Here is a 21,761-nt window from a genome sequence, read left to right on the forward strand (position 1 = left end):
GTATGTGAGACATACTTGCAGTGTATGGATGTTAATTGGGTGGATTTTACCGTGATGTGGTGGTCATTGGAAACCTTGTACTGTAAGTGGGGACCCATGTGTTAATAATTGGGACCCAAGAATAACTTTGTGCATGGTCATTGTTTTCGAATATTTTTTGAATTCCGGTAAATGGAAGTGAATGTTGTGTGTAAGTGAGACATACTTGTAGTGTATGGATGTTAATTGGGTGGGTTTTACCGTGATGTGGTGGTCATTGGAACCCTTGTACTGTAAGTGGGGACCCAAGAATAACTTTGTGCATGGTCATTGTTTTCAAATATTTTTTTGAATTCCTGTAAATGGAAGTGAATGTTGTGTGTAAGTGAGACATACTTGCAGTGTATGAATGTTAATTGGGTGAGTTTTACCATGATGTGGTGGTCATTCGAACCCTTGTACTGTAAGTGGGGACCCATGTGTTAATAAGTGGGGACCCATGAATGACTTTCTGCTTGGTCATTGTTTTCAAATATTTTTTTGGATTCCTGTAAATGGAAGTGAATATTGTGTGTAAGAGAGACATAGTTGCAGTGTATGAATGTTAATTTTGTGGATTTTACCGTGATGTGGTGGTCATAGAAACCCTTATACTGTAAGTGGGGACCCATGTGTTAATAAGTGGGGACCCAAGAATAACTTTCTGCATGGTCATTGTTTTCAAATATTTTTTTGGATTCCTGTAAATGGAAGTGAATGTTGTGTGTAAGTGAGACATAGTTGCAGTGTATGAATGTTAATTGGGTGGGTTTTACCTTGATGTGGTGGTCATAGAAACCCTTATACTGTAAGTGGGGACCCATGTGTTAATAAGTGGGGACCCATGAATTACATTCTGCTTGGTCATTGTTTTCAAATATTTTTTTGGATTCCTGTAAATGGAAGTGAATGTTGTGTGTAAGTGAGACATACTTGCAGTGTCTGGATGTTAATTGGGTGGGTTTTACTGTGATGTGGTGGTTATTGGAACCCTTTTACTGTATGTGGGGACCCATGTGTTAATAAGTGGGGACCCATGAATGACTTTCTGCTTGGTCATTGTTTTCAAATATTTTTTTGGATTCCTGTAAATGGAATTGAATGTTGTGTGTAAGTGAGACATACTTGCAGTGTATGGATGTTAATTGGGTGGGTTTTACCATGATGTGGTGGTCATAGAAACTCTTATACTGTAAGTGGGGACCCATGTGTTAATAAGTGGGGACCCATGAATTACTTTTGCATGGTTATGGTTTTCATGTTGCTTTTTCTCACTGCAACTGCATGCATGCATGGGAGGGGATTACAATAATTTTATGACCAACCTAATTGTCATTCAATTCAACGAAATTGAATGGAACAAATTTAAAATGATTGTATTTTGAAGACATCATGGTTATCATTTTGTTCAATACCCAAGGTACAACTAAATGGTGCAAGAATGGTTTTTATATAACCATCTATTCAAACAAAGAAGATATGAAATTGATTTGTAACTTAACATTGCAGTACAACAAATATTATCAATACATATAGGAATTTATCTCATGTATGATGTTAAAATAGTGAGGAGTTGTGATGCACCAAAAATGATAAAGGTTCTCTTCTATGTCATATAAAACACTTCCTTGTGTGCAAAAAGTTTTGTGGATCCTTCATTACAACCTGCAACCAAATAATGAATTTAACTTACATGAACAAATTGATATCTATAGAACATTTGTTGGGTTTAAGGTCACAAACCTAAACAACTCTGATGCATTTCATTCTTGAGATATTGGTAAATTAGTTTGGACTGAGTTCAACAATGAAAGGAAGCCAACAGACCCCGTACTTGACACCTACACTTTATTTCGTAGTAATTAAACAAAACAAGAAGTTCCAAACGTGAAAAATAGTGAAGAAGTACAACAACAAATACAATAGACACGTACCCCTGCAATTGCATTAGTCATCCCATTGAATGTATTCATGTTCCCTTCAGTTTGATCAGGCAGATTTGCTTGAACACCTCCCACATAACTTCCTTCCTCAATTCCCTAAGGCATTTAGTTTTGAATTAGATATAATATTTACATTTGACATATCAAAGTAAACAAAATAATGAAAAGGTAATGAAAAGAAATAGTTTTACTAACCGTAATTGGCTGACTAGGAAGTTGACGTCTAGTACATGTATTTTTTCTTCTCGAAGCCTTTTCACACCTGGATTTTTGTCGTGTTGATCGCGGCCGACCCTTTCTTTTCACAAGTATAGGGCTACGGATATCACCGTTGATGTTGATTGTTGTGGTAGGAGTATTTGGTGTTGGTTGTTCAGGACCTCCACAAATGTTATGCTTTGTCCTATCTTGATCATGTCTTCGTTGACCATATTCCAACACAAATTTGTCAAGTTCTTTATGCAAGATTTCTATTGTATTAATTTCCCCGCTGGCATGTTCAGCTATGTCATAAAACTTCTTGCACAATCCATCATACCTTTTAACTTGTGGATCCTTGTCTTTTGTGCCAAAGGATGATCTTATGTACGTGTGCTTTCGGCTTAGATTTTTACTCCACCTTTCCAATACATACTTTTTTGGGACTTTTGTCACTTTTTCTTGAGCAAGGACAACAAGGCAGTGCCGACACAAAATTCCCCTAAATTCAAATAATAAGCAAGTGCAACATACATGTAGTTGTTCACGGTCAAAAAGAACTACTACATTGCGGTGTTCAGGTTTACCATTTTGGAAAGACTCCTCTACAACAGTGAAACGACATGCATCACCCTCAATATAGGCATTAGTAACAGCACAATTCATTTTTCCTCTAAACTCCCCTTGCACCTCATTCAATTTTGCATGTGTGTATTCCGATTGGAACTGTCTTTCAATGCCTGATAGAGATGTGCAGGGAATTATGGTGTTAAGAGAAGCAAAATCCGCTTCACACTCTAATTCGGCCTTATGTTGCAGAGCGTTCTCATACTGTTGCACAAATTGTTGGAGACTTGTGCTTGAATTAATGTACCCGTCAAAAAAAGCATTCATGCTTTCACTTCTTTGCGTTGTTGACATTCCGGCCCAAAAAAATGATTTTAGATAACAAGGAACCCAACGATGTCGTTCTTCAAATAATGTACTAAGCCAATCGTTTGTACTTAAGTTAAACATATTTATCAAATTTGCCCACGAAGACAAGAAATCATCAACACTTGTGGACTCATAGACTACTGTCTTCATTCCACGTTTCATTTCCTTGTACTGACTATATCCTTGAAGTTTTTCTGGTATTTTTTTCATAATGTGCCAAATACACCACCTATGACGTGCATTTGGGAACACAACTTCAACTGTAATTTTCATTGCCCTGCATTGATCGCTCACAATGCCTACAGGGCGTCTGTTTGACATGCAACGCAACCAACTTTGAAAAAGCCACACAAAAGCATTAGTGTCCTCAGAAGATAGGAGTCCACATCCCAACAATATTGATTGACCGTGATGATTTACACCAACAAAAGGTGCAAACGGCATATCATACTTATTTGTTAGGTATGTGGTATCGAAACATAAAATGTCTCCAAAACTATCACATGCTGCCCTGCTTCTAGCATCAGCCCAAAATACATGTCGTATGCGGTTATCATCGCCCAAATGAATGTCAAAATAAAATTGTGGATTCAATTCCCTCATGCGACAGAAATGATTTAAGAGAGCTTTTCCATCACCTTCCTTCCCCAATGATCTCCTACTTTGGGCAACATAATTACGCACATCTCGTTCAACAAAGTCGAGATTCTCGTAACCACCAGCAGCAAACACAAAAGACCTAAAAGTCTTATTTATACGAACCCCAGCATCGTCATTAATATCCAACACTCTTTTTGTCTGCAAAGATATTTTCCTATTACCGTGAAACAATCTAGAATTCGTCGGGCTCAATTGATGTGAGTGTTCCTCGTGTACCGACATAATATACCACTTGACTTCTTTTATTCCAACAGTTATACGAGCCGGACATTCAACCGTCTGAGTAAGGTGAGTGCTTAATTCTGGTGGAATCGCAGACATGTAATTTCCAACCCTAGCACATACCAAGATGTAGTACCTTAATTCCTTGTCAGGTCCTTTTTTCGAACTTCGAGTTCTAATTGCAAAACCCTTTTTAATGCCATATTGTCGGTAATAACTTTTCACGGCATCTGCAGTGTCAAAACACATTCCAACTGTAGGAGCTGATTCATCAACTACATTTGGAACGGACTCATCAATATTGATCTGAGAATCTGTATCAGGAAGTATATTTGCCACATAATCATTCTCAGCTAAATGATTCGAATGCTGAGATTCTTCAAAGAACGGAATGTCATCAAGTGACAAATCTGCCATTACCTTAAACCTGTTGTGTGTACAATGCTTAGCTTAACTGACATTGACAAAAAACATGAATTCATATGTATACAATTTTGTTTAATTTATAAATTAACTTAAACATTTCAAACAATGAACAAAATAAATCTACTACATTATTAAAGAACTATGACTAGTTTTATGCATTATTTAACAATTTGCACAAAGTTACAAATAAGCTATGTATTGAATGCAAGAGTACCTTCACCAACAGAACCTTCAATGGTTATCTGCTAACTTGAATGTGTAGTTAATGCAATGAAGAATAATGAAGAAGAACTGTTGCTATCAATGAATGCTGACAGTGTTGGACGTTATCCGCTCTTGAATTTGTAGTTAATGCAATGAAGAACAATGAAGAAGAACTGTTCCTATCAATGAATGCTGACAGTGCTGGACGTTATTTGCTCTTGAATTTGTAGTTAATGCAGTGAACAACAATGAAGAAGAACTGTTGCTATCAATGAATGCTGACAGTGGTGGATGTTATCTGCTCTTGAATTTGTAGTTAATGCAATGAAGAACAATGAAGAAGAACTGTTCCTATCAATGAATGCTGACAATGCTGGACGTTATCTGCTCTTGAATTTGTAGTTAATGCAGTGAACAACAATGAAGAAGAACTGTTGCTATCAATGAATGCTGACAGTGGTGAACGTTATCTACTCTTGAATTTGTAGTTAATGCAATGAAGCACAATGAAGAAGAATTGTTGCTATCAATGAATGCTGACAGTGCTGGACGGGGTGCTGGACGGGGTGTTGGACTTTAAGGAAGGGCACACACTTTCTCTTTAATGTGTGAATGGAAAAATCAGCATTTGTGCCATTGAGGAATGAACCCCACCTGCAAAAAAGTAAAGTTAAAGTAGGAGCAAAACTATCCTTGCACGTAACATTCATGGCAAATTCAGCATTTATTGCCATTTTAAGAAGAGTACTGTACTGCACCTCACCTTAAAAGATATTTTAAATAAAATTATTGTTGCATTTATGCTATGTTATTAATTAGACAAGACATTTGCTTTTTCCTTGCTTGAAACGTGAACATGTGCCCAACGTTCATCTTTATATGGCACTCACCTAAATTGCACCACACCTAAACTGCACCTTACCTTAAAAAATATTTAAAAAAACAAATTATTGTTGCATTTATGCTATGTTATTAATTAGACAAGACATTTTCTTTTTCCTTGCTTGAAACGTGAACATGTGCCCAACGTTCATCTTTATATGGCACCTCACCTAAACTGCACCACACCTAAACTGCACCTCACCTTAAAAAACATTTAAAAAAACAAATTATTCTTCCATTTATGATATGTTATTAATTAGACAATACATTTGCTTTTTCGTCCCTTTTCCTTCCTTCAATAACATGTGCCCAACGTTCATCTATATATGGCATGCGATAGGATGAATTTGTTGAACTATACATCCATTCCAAATGGAGTCATGGGAAGGGCTTGATATCGACGACAATGACATTGGTAGTTATGTACGACGTTGCAACTCTACTACCAATGTTATTCCGGGACCAGCTGGTAATGTGCAAGCCATGATTCTTAATCGGAACTTTAAGCAGCCAGTAAACACTCAAGAATTTATAAACCGTATAGGTCAACAAACTTATGACCATGATTTTACATCCAACCAATGGAAATGGGCAGAAAAATTCCTTCAATTCCAGGGTAATAATACTCAATCACGTTTTTTAGAATGGAACAACAAAAGTTTATGTCTAATGATGTTTTCATTTTATTGCGAAGGAGAAATTGAAGGACGTGGTTCTGAACAGAGATCATTCCTGGGAAGTTTGAAAGAATTAGATGTTTTCCCACTCTTAAGTTGTCTAATCACATCATGCAAGCACAATGGTCTAGGAGACATGTTAATAACAATTAAGGTAATATACCTATTATGTAGTCTTTCTTACATTTTGCAGAAGAAGTTGTATATTAAATTTCTTGCTTTACAAGATCCGACGGGGACTGCAAGTGCAAGTGTTCATGGGAAGGTTTTAAAGAATGAAGAATTTGGTTCTCTAATTGAAGTTGGCTCTGTCTTAGTCTTAAAGAATGTATTAACGCACGAAAAACAAACTTTTCTTTTACAATTCCATATGTATGTCATTCATACAAGTATTTTTGTGTGTTTTTTAGGTGGGCATTTTCACTCCAAATCGAAGGAACTTCTACCTTAATATCACTCTTAACAACATTGTCAAGGTATGTAGTCAAACAACATAAATATAATACAACTGTGCAGGTTAAAATAATAATCGTCTTCTTTACATTACATTACATGCTTGAAATTAAATTGTCATTCATGTAGGTTTTCAATTCTGACATGTGTCCACTCAGTGACGACTTAGTTCGTGTTTGTCATCCAGCAGTAAGACTTCCACCCACGACTCTAGGTACAATACAAGAAATGAACAACACTTTAAAAACTATAATGAAAGTTGCCCATGTATATTGTCTAACATTTGACTTCCCAATCAATTTTCAGATGCAGAAAAGATGGAGTAATTATTCAAGGCCATCAAAAAATAAGGAATTTGACAATCTTGAATATTATGTAGCTCGAACTTGTATGTGACGTCAAATAATGTTAAATGACGATTATTAACATCTCAGTTTTTTTGGTGTTTTTATGTAAGTGGGGACCCCTTTCATTTTAACTAGGGACCTATGTTGTACTTTTTGCACAGTAATTTAATCCTGCAACTGGGTGATTAGTTTTGGATTTTTTGTCTGCAAAGAGGGTTGAGATGGGAGTCCAGGGACCTCATTGGAGGTTCAGGCCATTCATTGGTGATAGACTACCTCAAATTCTGGTGTTTTGATGTAAGTGGGGACCCCTTTTATTTTAACTGGGAACCTATGTTGTACTTTTTGCACAGTCACTTAATCCTGCAACTGAGTGATTAGTTTTGGATTTTTTGTCTGCAAAGAGGGTTGAGATGGGAGTCCAAGGACCTCATTGGAGGTTCAGGCCATTCATTGGTGATACACTACCTCAAATTCTGGTGTTTTGATGTAAGTAGGGACCCCTTTTATTTTAACTGGGGACCTATGTTGTACTTTTTGCACAGTCACTTAATCCTGCAACTGAGTGATTAGTTTTGGATTTTTTGGCTGCAAAGAGGGTTGAGATGGGAGTCCAGGGACCTCTTTGGAGGTTCAGGCCATTTATTGGTGAAAGACTACCTCAAATTCTGGTGTTTTGATGTAAGTGGAGACCCCTTTTATTTTAACTGGGGACCTATGTTGTACTTTTTTCACAGTCACTTAATCCTGCAACTGAGTGATTAGTTTTGGATTTTTTGGATGCAAACAGGGTTCACAATATAATTGTCACCATTAAGTACAAAGTTCATTAATAAAAACAATAGTACAAAATTAATCAATAACAATACTGTTAATGAATAACAAAATTACAATGGTTTCAACAATGTTAGTAAAGCATACATCCACTAACTTAAATACGGAAAGCACCTAAAAACATATCCATTAATGAATCATCAGTTTTTGGGTTTTTCACCATTCAGTACAAAGTTCATTAATAAAAACAATACTACAAAATTAATCAATAACAATACTGTTAATGAAAAACAAAATTAATCCACTTACACATTCAGAGTTTCCACAATAATTACTCCTGAACAAAATTATTTGATGAGAATCAAATAAAGGAGGCTTTTATTAATGGAGGAAGAGGACATCCACCCTCACATTTGAAGTTCTTCCTTCTAGTCTTCTCAAAATTAAAAGAAGACATAAAATAAAGATGAGGCCCAAGCCCAAAGCCCAAGCCCAAGCCCAAGAAGGCCAAAGCCCAAAGAGCCCAAGTCCATCCCATGAGGGGCAAGGCCAAGCTTTGAAATACTCTTGTATAGTTTTAGGAGGTGTGGTTATTAAATAAAGGAGTGTGAAAATGTAAAATAAAGTCACATTACCCATGTGACTTAGGAGAGTGGTGTAGGTGTAGTTTTTGGGAGGTGTCATAGTAGAAAAAGGTCACACCTCCCATGTGACTTGTTTTTGGTGGGAATTTCAAATGAGTTTATTTGAAATTTCCCACCTATTTTTCAGCACCTTAAGCTATAAATAGAGGTGCTTCCTTTGTAAAATTCAGATTGGAATTAATCTAAGAAAACTCTACTCAAATTTTGAGTGAACTTTGGAGAGCTTTTGGAGCCTTCTTCTCTAGTCTTATCTTGATGGATCATTGGAGTCCTCAAGTGGCGGCATCACTCTCATCTAGGAGCATTCCACACTTCTAGTGGCGAGATCATCCAACTTTCTTCCATCTTCATGAGCACTCTCTTCTCCTTCCTTCCTTCTCTTTCAATTGTTCATGTTGTCTTGTGTTCTTGAGTTGTTTGGTTCGGCTTTTCTATTTTTTTCCAGCACCTATGTTCTTGTCTTTTAATTACACTTTTGTTCGGTTCATATGTTTGCTAATTCAATTCTGTTTGGTCCTTTCAATTTTACCTCTCTTTGTTGATTCAATTTGACAATATGTGGAGCATCCAAATGAGTTTGGGATTTGGTACTAGTTTTTGGTGAGTTCTTGTCTTAGAACAATGATCCAACTCTAAGAAAAGTGCCTCTATAATGTCCAGCTCAAGGTGATTCCTAAGAATGTCAAGAATCATTCTCTATATGGCTAGTGGAATCACATCATTATTGGTGCAATACTACAAATTACAATGGTTTCAACAATGTCAGCAAAGCATACATCCACTAACTTAAAAACAAAAAGCACCTAAAAACATATCCATTAATGAAGCATCATTTTTTAGGTTTTTTTTGGCTTCCTCCTTGAATATGTGGTCCAAGGTGTTTTCAAAACAACACTCTTGAAACGTTTCCTCGGCTCACCGTTCATTTTAGGAAACATGTTGACTTCTTCATTTGGTTGGACTTCATCTACATGTAATTGTTTATCTTCATGTACATCTTCATGACTGTTGAATTCTTTGGTTCTACTTCATCTACATCTTCATGACTGCTTTCTGCCTTTTTCAAGTATGTGCAATCCATTGCAAGAGGTTCAACTTCAACTACTTCTGACTGAGTATAACGACGAAGACAATTTCTCCTTGCAATTAACTCAACTATGTCATTAACCTCTTTCTCCATACTTGTGATTAATAATTCCTGCTCCTCAGATTTCCGCATCAGTTGAAGAACTTTCACCCTCATTGCACGGACTTCATCCTTTGTTGGTTTCTTCTTCGTAATTCGACACCCAATTTGGTCAAAAGCTTCTTCAACAAATTTATTGCAAAGTTCTTCATTGGAAGCACATAACTCAACAACAACCTGTTTGTTGACATATATAATTCCAAAAATAATTATCTACATTCAAAACAACATTAAGATAATACAAATTACAAAAAAAAAACATACCTCATTGATGAGCATATATTTATTCACACTCACTAGCCTTATTCATAGATTATTGGACTATAATAATAAATAAATCCATTGTTTTAATTAATATTCTTATAATTGGGTTTATTTGGGCCTTAACTATTATTATTGTTAATTTTGTGTTTTTAGAGTAAATTATCCGGAGGAAGCATCTACCTTTGTGAATGGGCCAAATATGCAAAAGTCCAAGTTGCTTCTTGAACCAAAACAGAAAACAAATTTTGAGGAGAAGAAAGAGAAAATAAAATCTACAATATCTCAGAAACAGAATTGGAAGCAAATCTTTTGCAAAATACAGGAATTCTGGAAAGATGGAAACTTGGAAACGGTTAACAAAATATAAACTACAATATTCTCTCAAGATCCTTGGAGCATAAAAGCCTATAAAAGGACACAAGCATCAAGGAGAAAAAGAGAGAGCTTCATAGGGTTTTCTTATTTTCTTTTCTTATTTGTAATTCTTTTGCCTCCGCATGGAAAGCTAAACCTTTTGGTTGATTCCTTTGTGATTCCCCATTGAGTTCTGAGGTTTTGATCAATAAAAGTTTCTATTTTTAATTCTCTATAGTAGTTGTTTTTATTGTCTAATCTCCTGGAAAACTAGTTTTTGTGAGAGGTTGTACTTGAACGCATGATTGAGAGTCTTCCTTATCTTAAACTTTGGTTTCTTAGTTAGTTCGTATTGTTCTAATTAATTTCTTGGGCGCATGATTCAAGAGAGAGGAGATAAGCATTCCCATGGAGTATACGCATGGAACAAAGTGGGTATTGATTAAATCGGTAGACGCATGCTTTACTGGTGAGCTTCAGTTGAATTAGGTTTGGCGCATGTTCAATCTAGTTTAGCTCTGCTGAGGATTGAGAAAAGAATAATCTTTAGAGAGCCCGTGAAGAATTCATTGGTGGAAGAACTTGGGAGTCAATCTGCATTCTTTACTGATTCAAATCATCATTTATATTTTCTTGCTAAACGATCGTAACCCCTGTTTCTTTACCATTATTGCTAATTTTCATTGTTAGCAGATAGGTTTTGAATTCTATTCACTGAAATTACTATTGGATTCGTTGGGAGACGACTTGGGGTCATCTGACCACAACTATATTATCATCTCTCTAGTGTTAGGCAAGTCTACGCTAGAATCATATTAATTTGGTCAAAAGCTTCTTCAACAAATTTACTGCAAAGTTCTTCATTGGAAGCACATAACTTAACAACAACCTGTTTGTTGACATATATAATTCCAAAAATAATTATCTACATTCAAAACAACATTAAGATAATACAAATTACAAAAAAAAAAACATACCTCATTCTTACGCAGACCACGTTCAAGTTCATGGTCACCAACTCTAACATTCATCCAATGCATGATACGGGGATATTTATTCCCACTAGTAGGTACTTGACGCTTATAAGAGAACAAATGTTCCATCGCCCATATCTGAACAATGAATACAAAAAAGGAATTTATTAAAAGGTCAACACAGATGCACAATTATTACAAACATTTACCAATAACAAAAATGTTTCATTTTACCTGCAAGAGGTAAACGCAACCATCCACATGGATATACGACATATTTCCCCGCGTAATCCATTTTGAAGCTGAACACAAACTATCAACCAAAATCTCATACACTAAACCCCCCCAATTATACATATCAAGTTTGTCTAAATCATCAACAAGGTTAAACAACCCATCATGAACTAAACCCAATCTAGTAGGGAGAATAAACTCCGAAAAACCTAACAAGACATACAACTTACAAAAGTCCTCTGAGGAAATATCATTCCCAAGTTTCAAAATAACAGAATATATCATTTCCACAGTTACATGACCTTCTTCAAAAAAACTCCTTATGTGAGATATAATACTACTTTTCCTTAAATCAATTTTTCTACCACCTAATCTAAGACCTACACCTAAACACACATCTACCAAACTAAACGACACAAATTGATACTGAATTGAAAAAATTTGCTTCCTCTCCACCCAAGAACTACATAACTTACTTAAAAGTCCATGGCTCAATTTGATGTCCTCACGAACAAACAAAAGCCATCCAAATGGAGTGGACTGTATAATACTCTTTTGTTGCAAAGTTATAACCATATTCACAACAGCCAAACGCTTTGACCTGCAATTATGCCTAAACACCTGTATATCAAAATCAAATACAAATACACTATAATAATTAAAATTAAAGATAAATAAATGTAATTGTCATGTCTACTTAAAAACAAAAAAACATCATTTCAAATAAACCTTAGCTTGACCCTCAGGATGACGATCAATCGTAAGAACCTCCTCATCTGAACATCCGCTAATTGACATTATATCCTCAAACAATTTTGTGAATGTTTCCTGTTGAGAACGAAACCAACATACACTCTTATAACATCAGTATGCTTATGCTTCAATAATAGAACATTCAGTAAATTTAGAGCAACATGAATTGTTGTGCAGTTCTATTAATACCTCAATTCTTAAATATATGTGCAGTTCTATTAATAAATAAGTTTTTTATTCTACATGCAGATTTAGGTCTATGCAAACAGTTTTGAATATTTTTTGGTGGCAGTGGTGGTCCTTCAAAGAAAGGCCCATGAGGATTGGGCAATGAAGCATAATTACAGTGTCTAATAATACAAGGCTTTTGAAATCATAGGGATTAAATTGCTCAACCTAAATAATCTCAAGGACTACCAACAGCTTACTCGTACTTATTTCAGTTGTGGTCTTATACTATATTTTTATCTTGCTGGGTAAATATGACGTTGTTCATATTCTCTCACTTTTGATATTTTTGTCAATAATGTAAAATAGACACAGTTGAAGTCCCAGTGTTAAAAAAATTAAAACAATAATATAAAGCTATATATATATATATATATATATATATATATATATGATACCCCAAACCTATTTAATCTTCGTTGATTTAAAATTAACAAAAAATAATTTGTGTGAATGTTTCCTGTTCAGAACCAAACCAACATACACTTCTAATAAAATTTTCTCCATACAAAGGGGAATCATATCTCTATTTGAATCTCACTAGTAAGAAATTATTTGAAAAAGATTGTCTGGAGGACATTACAAAATGCATGTAATCAATTTTAAATATTGGAAGAAGAGTTAAGGATCAGAATTACTATAAACTACAATTTAATTCCAAGCAATTACTAAGCAGTATGATCACAAAAGTGGCATCAATTGGCACTTCTCTTCAGCTCATCAAACAGGGCAACATACACTTACAAATGGGAGCAATCAGATTTTCAATTAACCAAGCCTTTTCCATCACCAGGTGGCGGCACATCATTAGCAACTACAAAGGGATTTAGAGAGAACATAAAACAATATTGTCCCACAATTTCATCAATAACTAACATAAAAGAATAATGCCCTATAGTTGTTTCTTACATTAGTGTCTCACACACCCATCCATTGCAAATTTAGGAACCAAATAGCAATTTCAACATAGTTGCAAATTTTAAAACTAAATAATTATTTCAACACATTTACAATTTAAGAACCAAAGAACAGAATAATTTAAAACTAATTTAAAAAGGTACATGGTGGAATCTTCACTCTAACAAAGGCTTGTAACATCAATGACGTAAGGCTTTTCAAGACACCAATAACTAAATTGGGGCAACAAAGGTTTAATGATATTTTCAAATATTTTTCACAACGAATGTAGAATGCAAATGAGTCAAATGTAGACCAAATTTACTCAGCTAACTAAACTCCCAAGAAATTAGATGAAAATAAAATAACATTTTAACCAAAATTGATTCTACTAACCTCTTCTTCATCTTTGGTCGGATCCAATATAATACAATAACTATCTGTTACAGAACGACATATTGGCACCAAACAGACAAGGATGACAATTAATTACTATTAATAGAATTAAAATGTAGAAATAAACTAAGAGACAAACTAACTAGTGTAGATTACCAGGAACATGCTTTGACGAATTCCAGTCTCTGTAGGTGCATCACATGCTGCATAAACTGTACATGGAAGAAGCTATATGTTAAGTTAAGTTAAGAAAAAGAAGCAAAAATCCAGAAGCATATATTTTAAATATTAAGTTAGGATAGGATTACGTTTTAGAAGCAAGCCTGGTTAGCCAACAAGAACTCATTGGCTTGAGATGCAGCTGCAGCTTCAGACACCAACGCCTTTATGACCAAAGTCTTAACCTCCCGGGGTTTGTAAGGAAAACCCTCTCTCGCATACGAGTTAACAAACACTGCAGTTCCCTCCTTCACCAATTGCTAGGAAACCCTAAAAAGTCAAATCCAAACCAATACAAAGGTCATTCAACATATAGAAAATCAAAACACCAATAAACCCCAGTGTCCAACACTCCAAAAGCCCAACATCCAACAAATAAACGAAATCAAAAAACGCTAAGTCCTAAAAAATCAAAACGAAACCAATGAAAACTTGACGAAAAATTATATGAAAATAGATGCCAAATCAAAGAGCTCACCGGAATCAGAATCACAGACGTTACCGGAATCAGAATCGCACACGTTACCAGAATCAGAATCGCAATTTCAGAAATATCCAAACAAAAACGAAATCCAATATAATGCGGTACCGATATCGCACTACAAATCGTGTTGATCGTAGACTTCACCGGAATCGGAATGAGAATCGCTACCACTCCAAATCGCACTGAGAAAATGGGGCTGATTTTGCCTTTCTAAAACCTAATCTTTTACTACAGAACCCTAAATTTTAAAACTTTGCCACCTCAACAATACTGGCCCCACATAATACTTTATTATATTTTTATCCACATCAGCAGGCGTAATCTGGCACAACACTTAATTGGGTGTCAAAATATCGGTTCCCATTAAACAAACACTACACAGTAGAAATAGTTAAAGTAGAAGATGATAAATAAGAAAGATAAATGTGTAAAACCACAAATTGTTGTTATATAAAATGGCCTAGAATAGAGCTACTGGAATTGTGATAATTCCTTAATTAAAAATACAAATTTTTGATTAACATTATATTACACAACATGTCTCTTATAGATAACTAAAGTAATACAAAATAAAATCATTTTTTATCATCATAAAATAGAAGAAATAAAACAGAATATTTCAGGAATATTCAACTCTTATAAAAAATATTTATCTTAAATCAGTCTCCCTCCTTAAACAGAATTAATACATTTTCTATTTGTAGAACATATTGAAATTGCACAGCTCTGTTTTAAAATATGTTGAATGGTATAGTGGCCCGAATGCCTCTACTCAAAATATTGTGCATGTCCTGTTTTTGTTTCTTCCGTTTGTTCATGTTTCATCAATGTTGTATATAGCTGTTGTGATTCCCAACTTCTGGCATTTAGTTTAGTTGTGCAATGCAAAATATTTCTTCTTGTTTTGCCCAATTTAAGATTATTGAATTCCTTTGTTGATAAATATTTCTAATCACTACCATCCACATAGTTTTCATATCCTATTTCATCATGAAGAACCATATACTAATTCTCACCCATTTATCACACATATTCCATATTTTTACATCAAAATTAGAGATGCAAAATAAGTGGTTTATTGATTCTTCTACAAATTCACACATGACACAATGAAGACTACTCTATGAAGCACATACACGAATATGACACGAACACAGATATAAACACAAATATATGACTAAATTGAAAATTATAGGACACGAAACACGAATATATATATATATATATATATATATATATATTAAAATGTAGTAATATATTTTGTTATATGAAAAAAATCAAGAGAAATGTTTATAAAAAATAGTTTAAAAAAGATGTACTTATTTAAACCATAATGTTTGACTTTTACATTTGTTCATCTTCATTAAAAAAATACAACTTCTAATTTTGGTTCATCAAGAGATAAGTTAGCAATATTAAGAATTTTATTGTCATCCAATGAAAAGTCATCTCCTGCATTATCCCATAATTTAGTTTCCTCTTTGTAATTTGAGGAGTTTCTTGAAAGAAGACTATGGACAAATACTAAATCTTGTACCCTTTTAATTGTCATCTTATTTCTTCTTAAAGAATGTATAGAGGAGTAGGTACTCCAATTCCTCTCACAATAAGAAGAAGAACATGGTTGTCCAAGTAGTTTAAGAGCTATCTTTTGAAGTGTTGGTGCATGAGCTCCACGAACAATCCACCATGATTTTGCATCCATTTTGTTAGAATAAATTTATGAAAAATCAACCAATTGATTTTTGTTCAACCGAATAAAATTTCAATTTTATAGTTCTTTATAGAAAATCAACATGTTGTTTTCTTGAAACAACTGATTGTTTATACCAGAAAAACAAAGAACAATTTACAAAGCAGGGAATAAGAGTAGGGATAAAGAGATTCACACAAAGATATTTATATTGGTTCACTCTTAACCAAAAGCTACATCCTGTCCTCAGCTAACCACTGAGAATTCACTATGCATTCAAATATAGATTACAAAACACACACTAAGAGTGTTGATCTTGAACCCCTCAAGAACACACAACACTCCTTGGCAACACCACAGTTTTCAGAAACCCATTCTGAAACTTCTTTACACAGATTACACAAATTTATAGTATTCAAAACAAGGAAATAAAATACATTTGGGCTTTACAAAGCAGTAGTACAAATGGAGAGAAGGCCTAGTTCCTATTTCACACACAAGCTATGATCCAAAAACTATTGATTCTCTTGAAAACGATTTTAATAAGCTCTCTTTCTTAGGTTCTCAAAAAGACCATCAAACAGTCTTTATATAGACTCAAAGAAGTGGTTAAATCTGTTAGATCATAAATCAAAAGCAATTGGAAATATTTAAAAACAGTTTGGAACTCTTAACATAGTTTTGTTAGAAAAGCAACTAATTGTTTTACAAAACAACTGATTGAAATAACTTTTCTATTGAGGATTTCATATAAAACAGTCAGTTGTTTTATCGAAATAATCGGTTGTTCAGTTTGAAAATAAAGACAAAAGCATTTTCAAAACCTTGTGAAAACTACTGGCAAACAATCAGTTGTTTTGACAAATCAACTGGTTAAAAAACTTGTTATAAACTCAAGACCTTTGAGTAACAATTTTTCAACATATTGATTTGAAAAACAACTTACTAAAATTTCAAACTTTTAAGAAAGCACTTCTTTTAAAAGAGATAAAGAGTCAAGTGATCTTGGATCAATACAAGGTGTGAACTAACAATTCAAAAGCTACCAATCAACACACACAAACACAACAAGTTCTTCAAGTCTTCTACTCAGATTTGAAGGCATCAAAGCACCTTGTTAACACATTTTACCTCTATCCCTTAAAGAGTCAACATCGGCAACATCTTCTCTTCTATCTGAAAAGTTTGCAAACTCTACATTTACCTATCTCCTTACATCCACATCATCAAAGTACCTCCTAAACATTTCATCCTTTCCTGAGAAAGTTCCTTATCTTGATGTGGGGCAAGTCTTTGTGAATCTTCATTTAACCATTCATGGCTATAATATCTATATAAAAAAACATATAAACATAAATTAACATAATATTATGTACTCAATAAAATATAATTATAAAATAATTTAACTATATTGTATTACCTTGGATTTAAAGAATGAGCAAGACAATGGAGAGATATGCTACTCTTAGTCCAACGATCAATCAATATTAAGTTTACTACCGCAGAAAACGATGAATGTTCAACTTATGTCTTTCTTTCATTTTTTTATATAGGTTGGAGAAGGTTTTCTACATGACTTTTTTTCATTTGAAAGTAAAGGACCTCTCAGTTTATTATATGTTGGCAGCACATATCCACTAAGATTAGAAGTATTAGTTGCACAAGAAAATGCACTCCTATAATAAGGACTTCTTACTAAATGAAATGGTAGTCCAGAAGAATAAAACATCCTCGCAACTTCACAATCAAGAGTATTTCTCGCTTGAATATTGAAAGTAGCTTGTAAAGAACCTTCGAGTTTTGGGTTAAGATCATTGTTTGTCTGATTTCCTTCATCAGATACAAGTGGTAGAGGAACCTTTTTCTTTTTTAAATTTCTATTTTCAATGATGCTTCATTGCCTAATTTTTTAAACTCAATAAGTTTTGACGGAGTCACATTCGGACAAATTCTAACTCATCCCCTGTAATTTTTAACAAATGAGCTCTTACTCGAGTCTAAGATCCACTGAATGAAAAATCACACAGACTACACTTGATCATACTATTTCCACCACTAGGGATTTTTCTTAACTTTGAAACATATCTCCACAAAGGTTTTGTTTTATTTTCTTGTTGGGTAACTTGATTGAGTATATTCATCTTACAAAATAAATTAAATATAAAAGATTTACTTACATATAGAAATCAAATAAATTCATTTCATAGAAATCAAATTATGAATATAAAAAATAAAATATGCAATAAATTAAAAAATTAATTATAATATAATATATTATATATTTTTAATTAATTTTCAATTATTATGCTATTTAAGGTTATTTAATATTTTAATTTCAACATAATTATTATTAAAAGTATTATCATCTTTAATATAATAAAAATAAATTTAAAATAAAAAATTTACTAAATAAATATAAAAAATAAAACATATAATAAATTAAAGATTAATTATAATATATTTTATATTTTTAAAAAATATTGAATTGTTATGTTATTTATTTAAGGTTATTTTGTATTTTTCGTTTTAATATAATTATTATAAAATAAATTATCTTTAGTATTTATTTTTTTTAAGTAAAAGTTTAATTTACCTTTATAAAATATTATCTTTTAATAAAAATTTAAGTGAATATTTAAAATATAAAAAAAATATTTTCATGTTAGTAATTTAAGAATAAAATAAAATATTTAAATTATATAAGAATACAGAATATTATATAATTATATAATAGATTATATTTGAATTATTTGAAAATGTTAAAAATTAAATAATAAAAAATTAAATTCAAAGTTCCTGTAACTTTATTCAGAATTACAATACCCATTAAATATTGAATAAAAAATAATCATAATAAATAATATTATATAATAAACTATATGTAAATTATTTGAAAATATTAAAAATTTAATAAAGGAATTTTAAATTCAAATCGCCACTATTATGTATATTCAATATAAAAGAAAAAGTTGTCAGTGTACATTCAATATAAACTCAATATAAAAAGTTGGCATTGTATGTATAGACATTCAGTATAAAAGAAATAGCAAACCGTGTTCTAAGAATGGTAGGTATGTATTCATAGAAGAAAAAAAAACTTTACATTGAACTGTGAGAATCATTGAGAAATGATAATAAAACAAAAAAACATTAAGAATAAGAACACACTTATCTCTCCCCGATACTTAGTTTTTCTTCTTTCTTTCTTCTTTTGTGTTGCTTTTATTCTTTTTCTTTTTTTGCGTTGGGAACGTACAACTCAATAACCATCACTATCACATCACCCAAAATTATTTTCATGTTCACATGTCAATAAAACAAATGCAATAGAGGAGGTCAAACTCATTAAGGTAACACCCATAACCTTAGTTTTGTATGTATTATTCATCATTAACATAATGTTAAAGGAACTCAATAGTTTCATTAAATTAGGGTGTATCCAAAATATATATGTGACCACATTTATATGTTCATTGAATCTACACTAATAAATATACATGTCTCACTCAAGTAACATCATCAATTGTTGCATCAGTTCTATGACCTCAGTCTAACTTACGATACACATACCTTACATTTTTCTTATTATGCTCATTTATTGTTAGGAAAATATTTCTAGGCTTCACTACACTCTTTGTCATATTAACAAGCATTGACCGACTTCCCATTAAGTGTTAATCTATCAGCATATAGATGACCTTCCATCATATCTTCCAAGTCATGATGGTGAGAGACACAAAGTAATTTCATGTTCCATTCTTCACTAAATTTTATTGATTTCCCTAGTAATTTAAAAAGATACTCACATTTCCTACTTCCACTATTTGTTACTTCTAAGTCATCATTACAAAGTCTTCATTCCTTGTTACACATTTGATGTATCTGACCTTAATATAACAATAACAAATCCAAATTTATAAGCGACCTTTTTTTCCTACTTCAATAGGTTATTTGAGTAGCGAATACTTACAAAGACATGTGACAACTTTATATTTAATTAACCAAAGATGTTTCATAAATACACATTATGTAAATATTGATGTGGCAACTGACTTTTACCTCTTTTGTTACAAATGCATCGTACAATCATGTGCTATACATTCATTATCCAATGTATTACAAGACATAGAGTACTTCATATTAAACATCATCTAGACTTGCACAAACATCAACCTCCTTTGATATCTTTGTGTAAAAGTCTTAATCCATTTTTGCCAAAAATAAATTTTAATCACTGAAAAATCAACCATTTTCAACATTCTAGATTAATGAATCCGAAATATAAAATTCAATTTCTGAAAAGATAAATTCATAATAGTAGTTAAAATTTACAGAAAGAGAATTCCAAAATTATAATCTTCAGAACCACCAAAAACTAAAAAATAACACCCTTCCATACTTGAAAATGCCTAGCCTTCCTTCTAAACAATATTACTAGCTCATGTCTTTCAAATAAAACTCTAAGAAAGACCAACTTTCAAAAGTTTTTAGGTAGAAATTGAAGAGTGCAGGGAAGCAAAAGCCGAATAAATATATCCCAATTTAAACATTTTTGGTTTTAATATTTTGAATGTTTAAATCAAAACCTACTCAAACTAACCAAATCCGTTAGGGAATGTTTAAATCAAAGTAACCCAACTGAATATTTTGAATGAATAAATTAAATTAACTTAACCCAATAACATTTTATTACTTTATTATTATTATTATTAATATTTTATACTACTTAGCATTCAAATGTTTTCTACAGCTTATTAACATCCTTATTAATGTCTGGCGTACCTGTTTTTATTTAATTGAGTTTTGGGTTGTTGGGTTTTATTTTAAGTCTTAATTAATCCTAAAATGAAACAATCGAACACATTAAATCACTCAATTACCCATAATTAACGCATCCTTTGACTGCTTTCAGTTTCTTTTTATTATGTATTAGTAATAGTAATACCTCCATTATGATAAAAATACGGTACTTTATATATTTTAATTTATCTTTTTAATGTATACCTTTTCTCTCATATCATTTCATTTAATTTTTCAGTGTTTTTATTTCATTGTAAAAAAAAAAATAATAGTGTCTCTATTATTGTATATACATGACCCTTTACTAAATTTATGAACAATTTTTGATAAATTTTCAAGAATTATTATTGGAATACTCCAGTTTCTAATTATCTTATTTCATATTCTTAATGAGTTATTCACTTAAGTAATCACTTTTTCCATTTTATAATTAATAACATGCAAAGTTTAAATAAAGAAATTATTATACATAGTAATTTTGTTCTCACGATTGAGTAACTGAGTAATTAAGGTTATTTAAAAAAAAATGATAAACGTTTAGAGGGATTTTATTAAAATCTGTTGTATAGATCTAATGGTAGCAATCAAAATTAGAGCATTCAAAAATGGATATCCCTTGATCCTTGAATCATAGTGACAAAATAAATAAAAGTATAAAAAGAATCGGAAGTTTATACTTAAAGTGCACGAAATATCAATTATTTTAAAATAATGACATTGTGAAAAAAAATGAAGTTTCATCTTTTCATTGTTTTATCCTCAAATATGACATTTTTACCTCTTACTAAATGACCAATGATATTTTTAAAAAAAAAAGTGGTGATAATTATGTGTGTCACTTAATAGATACAAAATATCAAATTTTGAGAAAACTACATACCACCTATGCTTATAT

General features: G+C 32.3%; 1 protein-coding gene and 1 pseudogene across 1 annotated transcript; both read right to left on the reverse strand.

Moving 5' to 3' along the window:
- Positions 1–1,629: 1,629 nt before the first annotated feature.
- On the reverse strand, positions 1,630–4,394 carry LOC137822345 (protein FAR1-RELATED SEQUENCE 6-like). Its single transcript, XM_068627228.2, has 3 exons — positions 2,157–4,394; positions 1,953–2,057; positions 1,630–1,683 (listed from the first exon to the last, which is right to left on the reverse strand). The coding sequence occupies exons 1-3, from the start codon at positions 4,392–4,394 to the stop codon at positions 1,630–1,632; spliced, it is 2,397 nt and encodes a 798-aa protein (XP_068483329.2).
- An 11,342-nt stretch (positions 4,395–15,736) lies between these two features.
- On the reverse strand, positions 15,737–19,734 carry LOC150025243 (uncharacterized; annotated as a pseudogene).
- Between the last annotated feature and the right edge of the window lie 2,027 nt (positions 19,735–21,761).

Source organism: Phaseolus vulgaris, chromosome 9 (genome assembly GCF_051622355.1).
Source record: "Phaseolus vulgaris cultivar YP4 chromosome 9, ASM5162235v1, whole genome shotgun sequence".
Lineage (NCBI taxonomy): Eukaryota > Viridiplantae > Streptophyta > Magnoliopsida > Fabales > Fabaceae > Phaseolus > Phaseolus vulgaris.

Bases quoted from the DNA above. Each gene is read 5' to 3' on its own strand.
- LOC137822345 (XM_068627228.2), bottom strand. From the start codon at position 4,394: ATGGCAGATTTGTCACTTGATGACATTCCGTTCTTTGAAGAATCTCAG. The intron at 2,058-2,156 runs GTTAGTAAAACT...TAAATGCCTTAG, and splicing joins TTCCTAGTCAGCCAATTACG to GGAATTGAGGAAGGAAGTTA. The intron at 1,684-1,952 runs GTACGTGTCTAT...ATTTGGTTGCAG, and splicing joins TGACTAATGCAATTGCAGGG to GTTGTAATGAAGGATCCACA.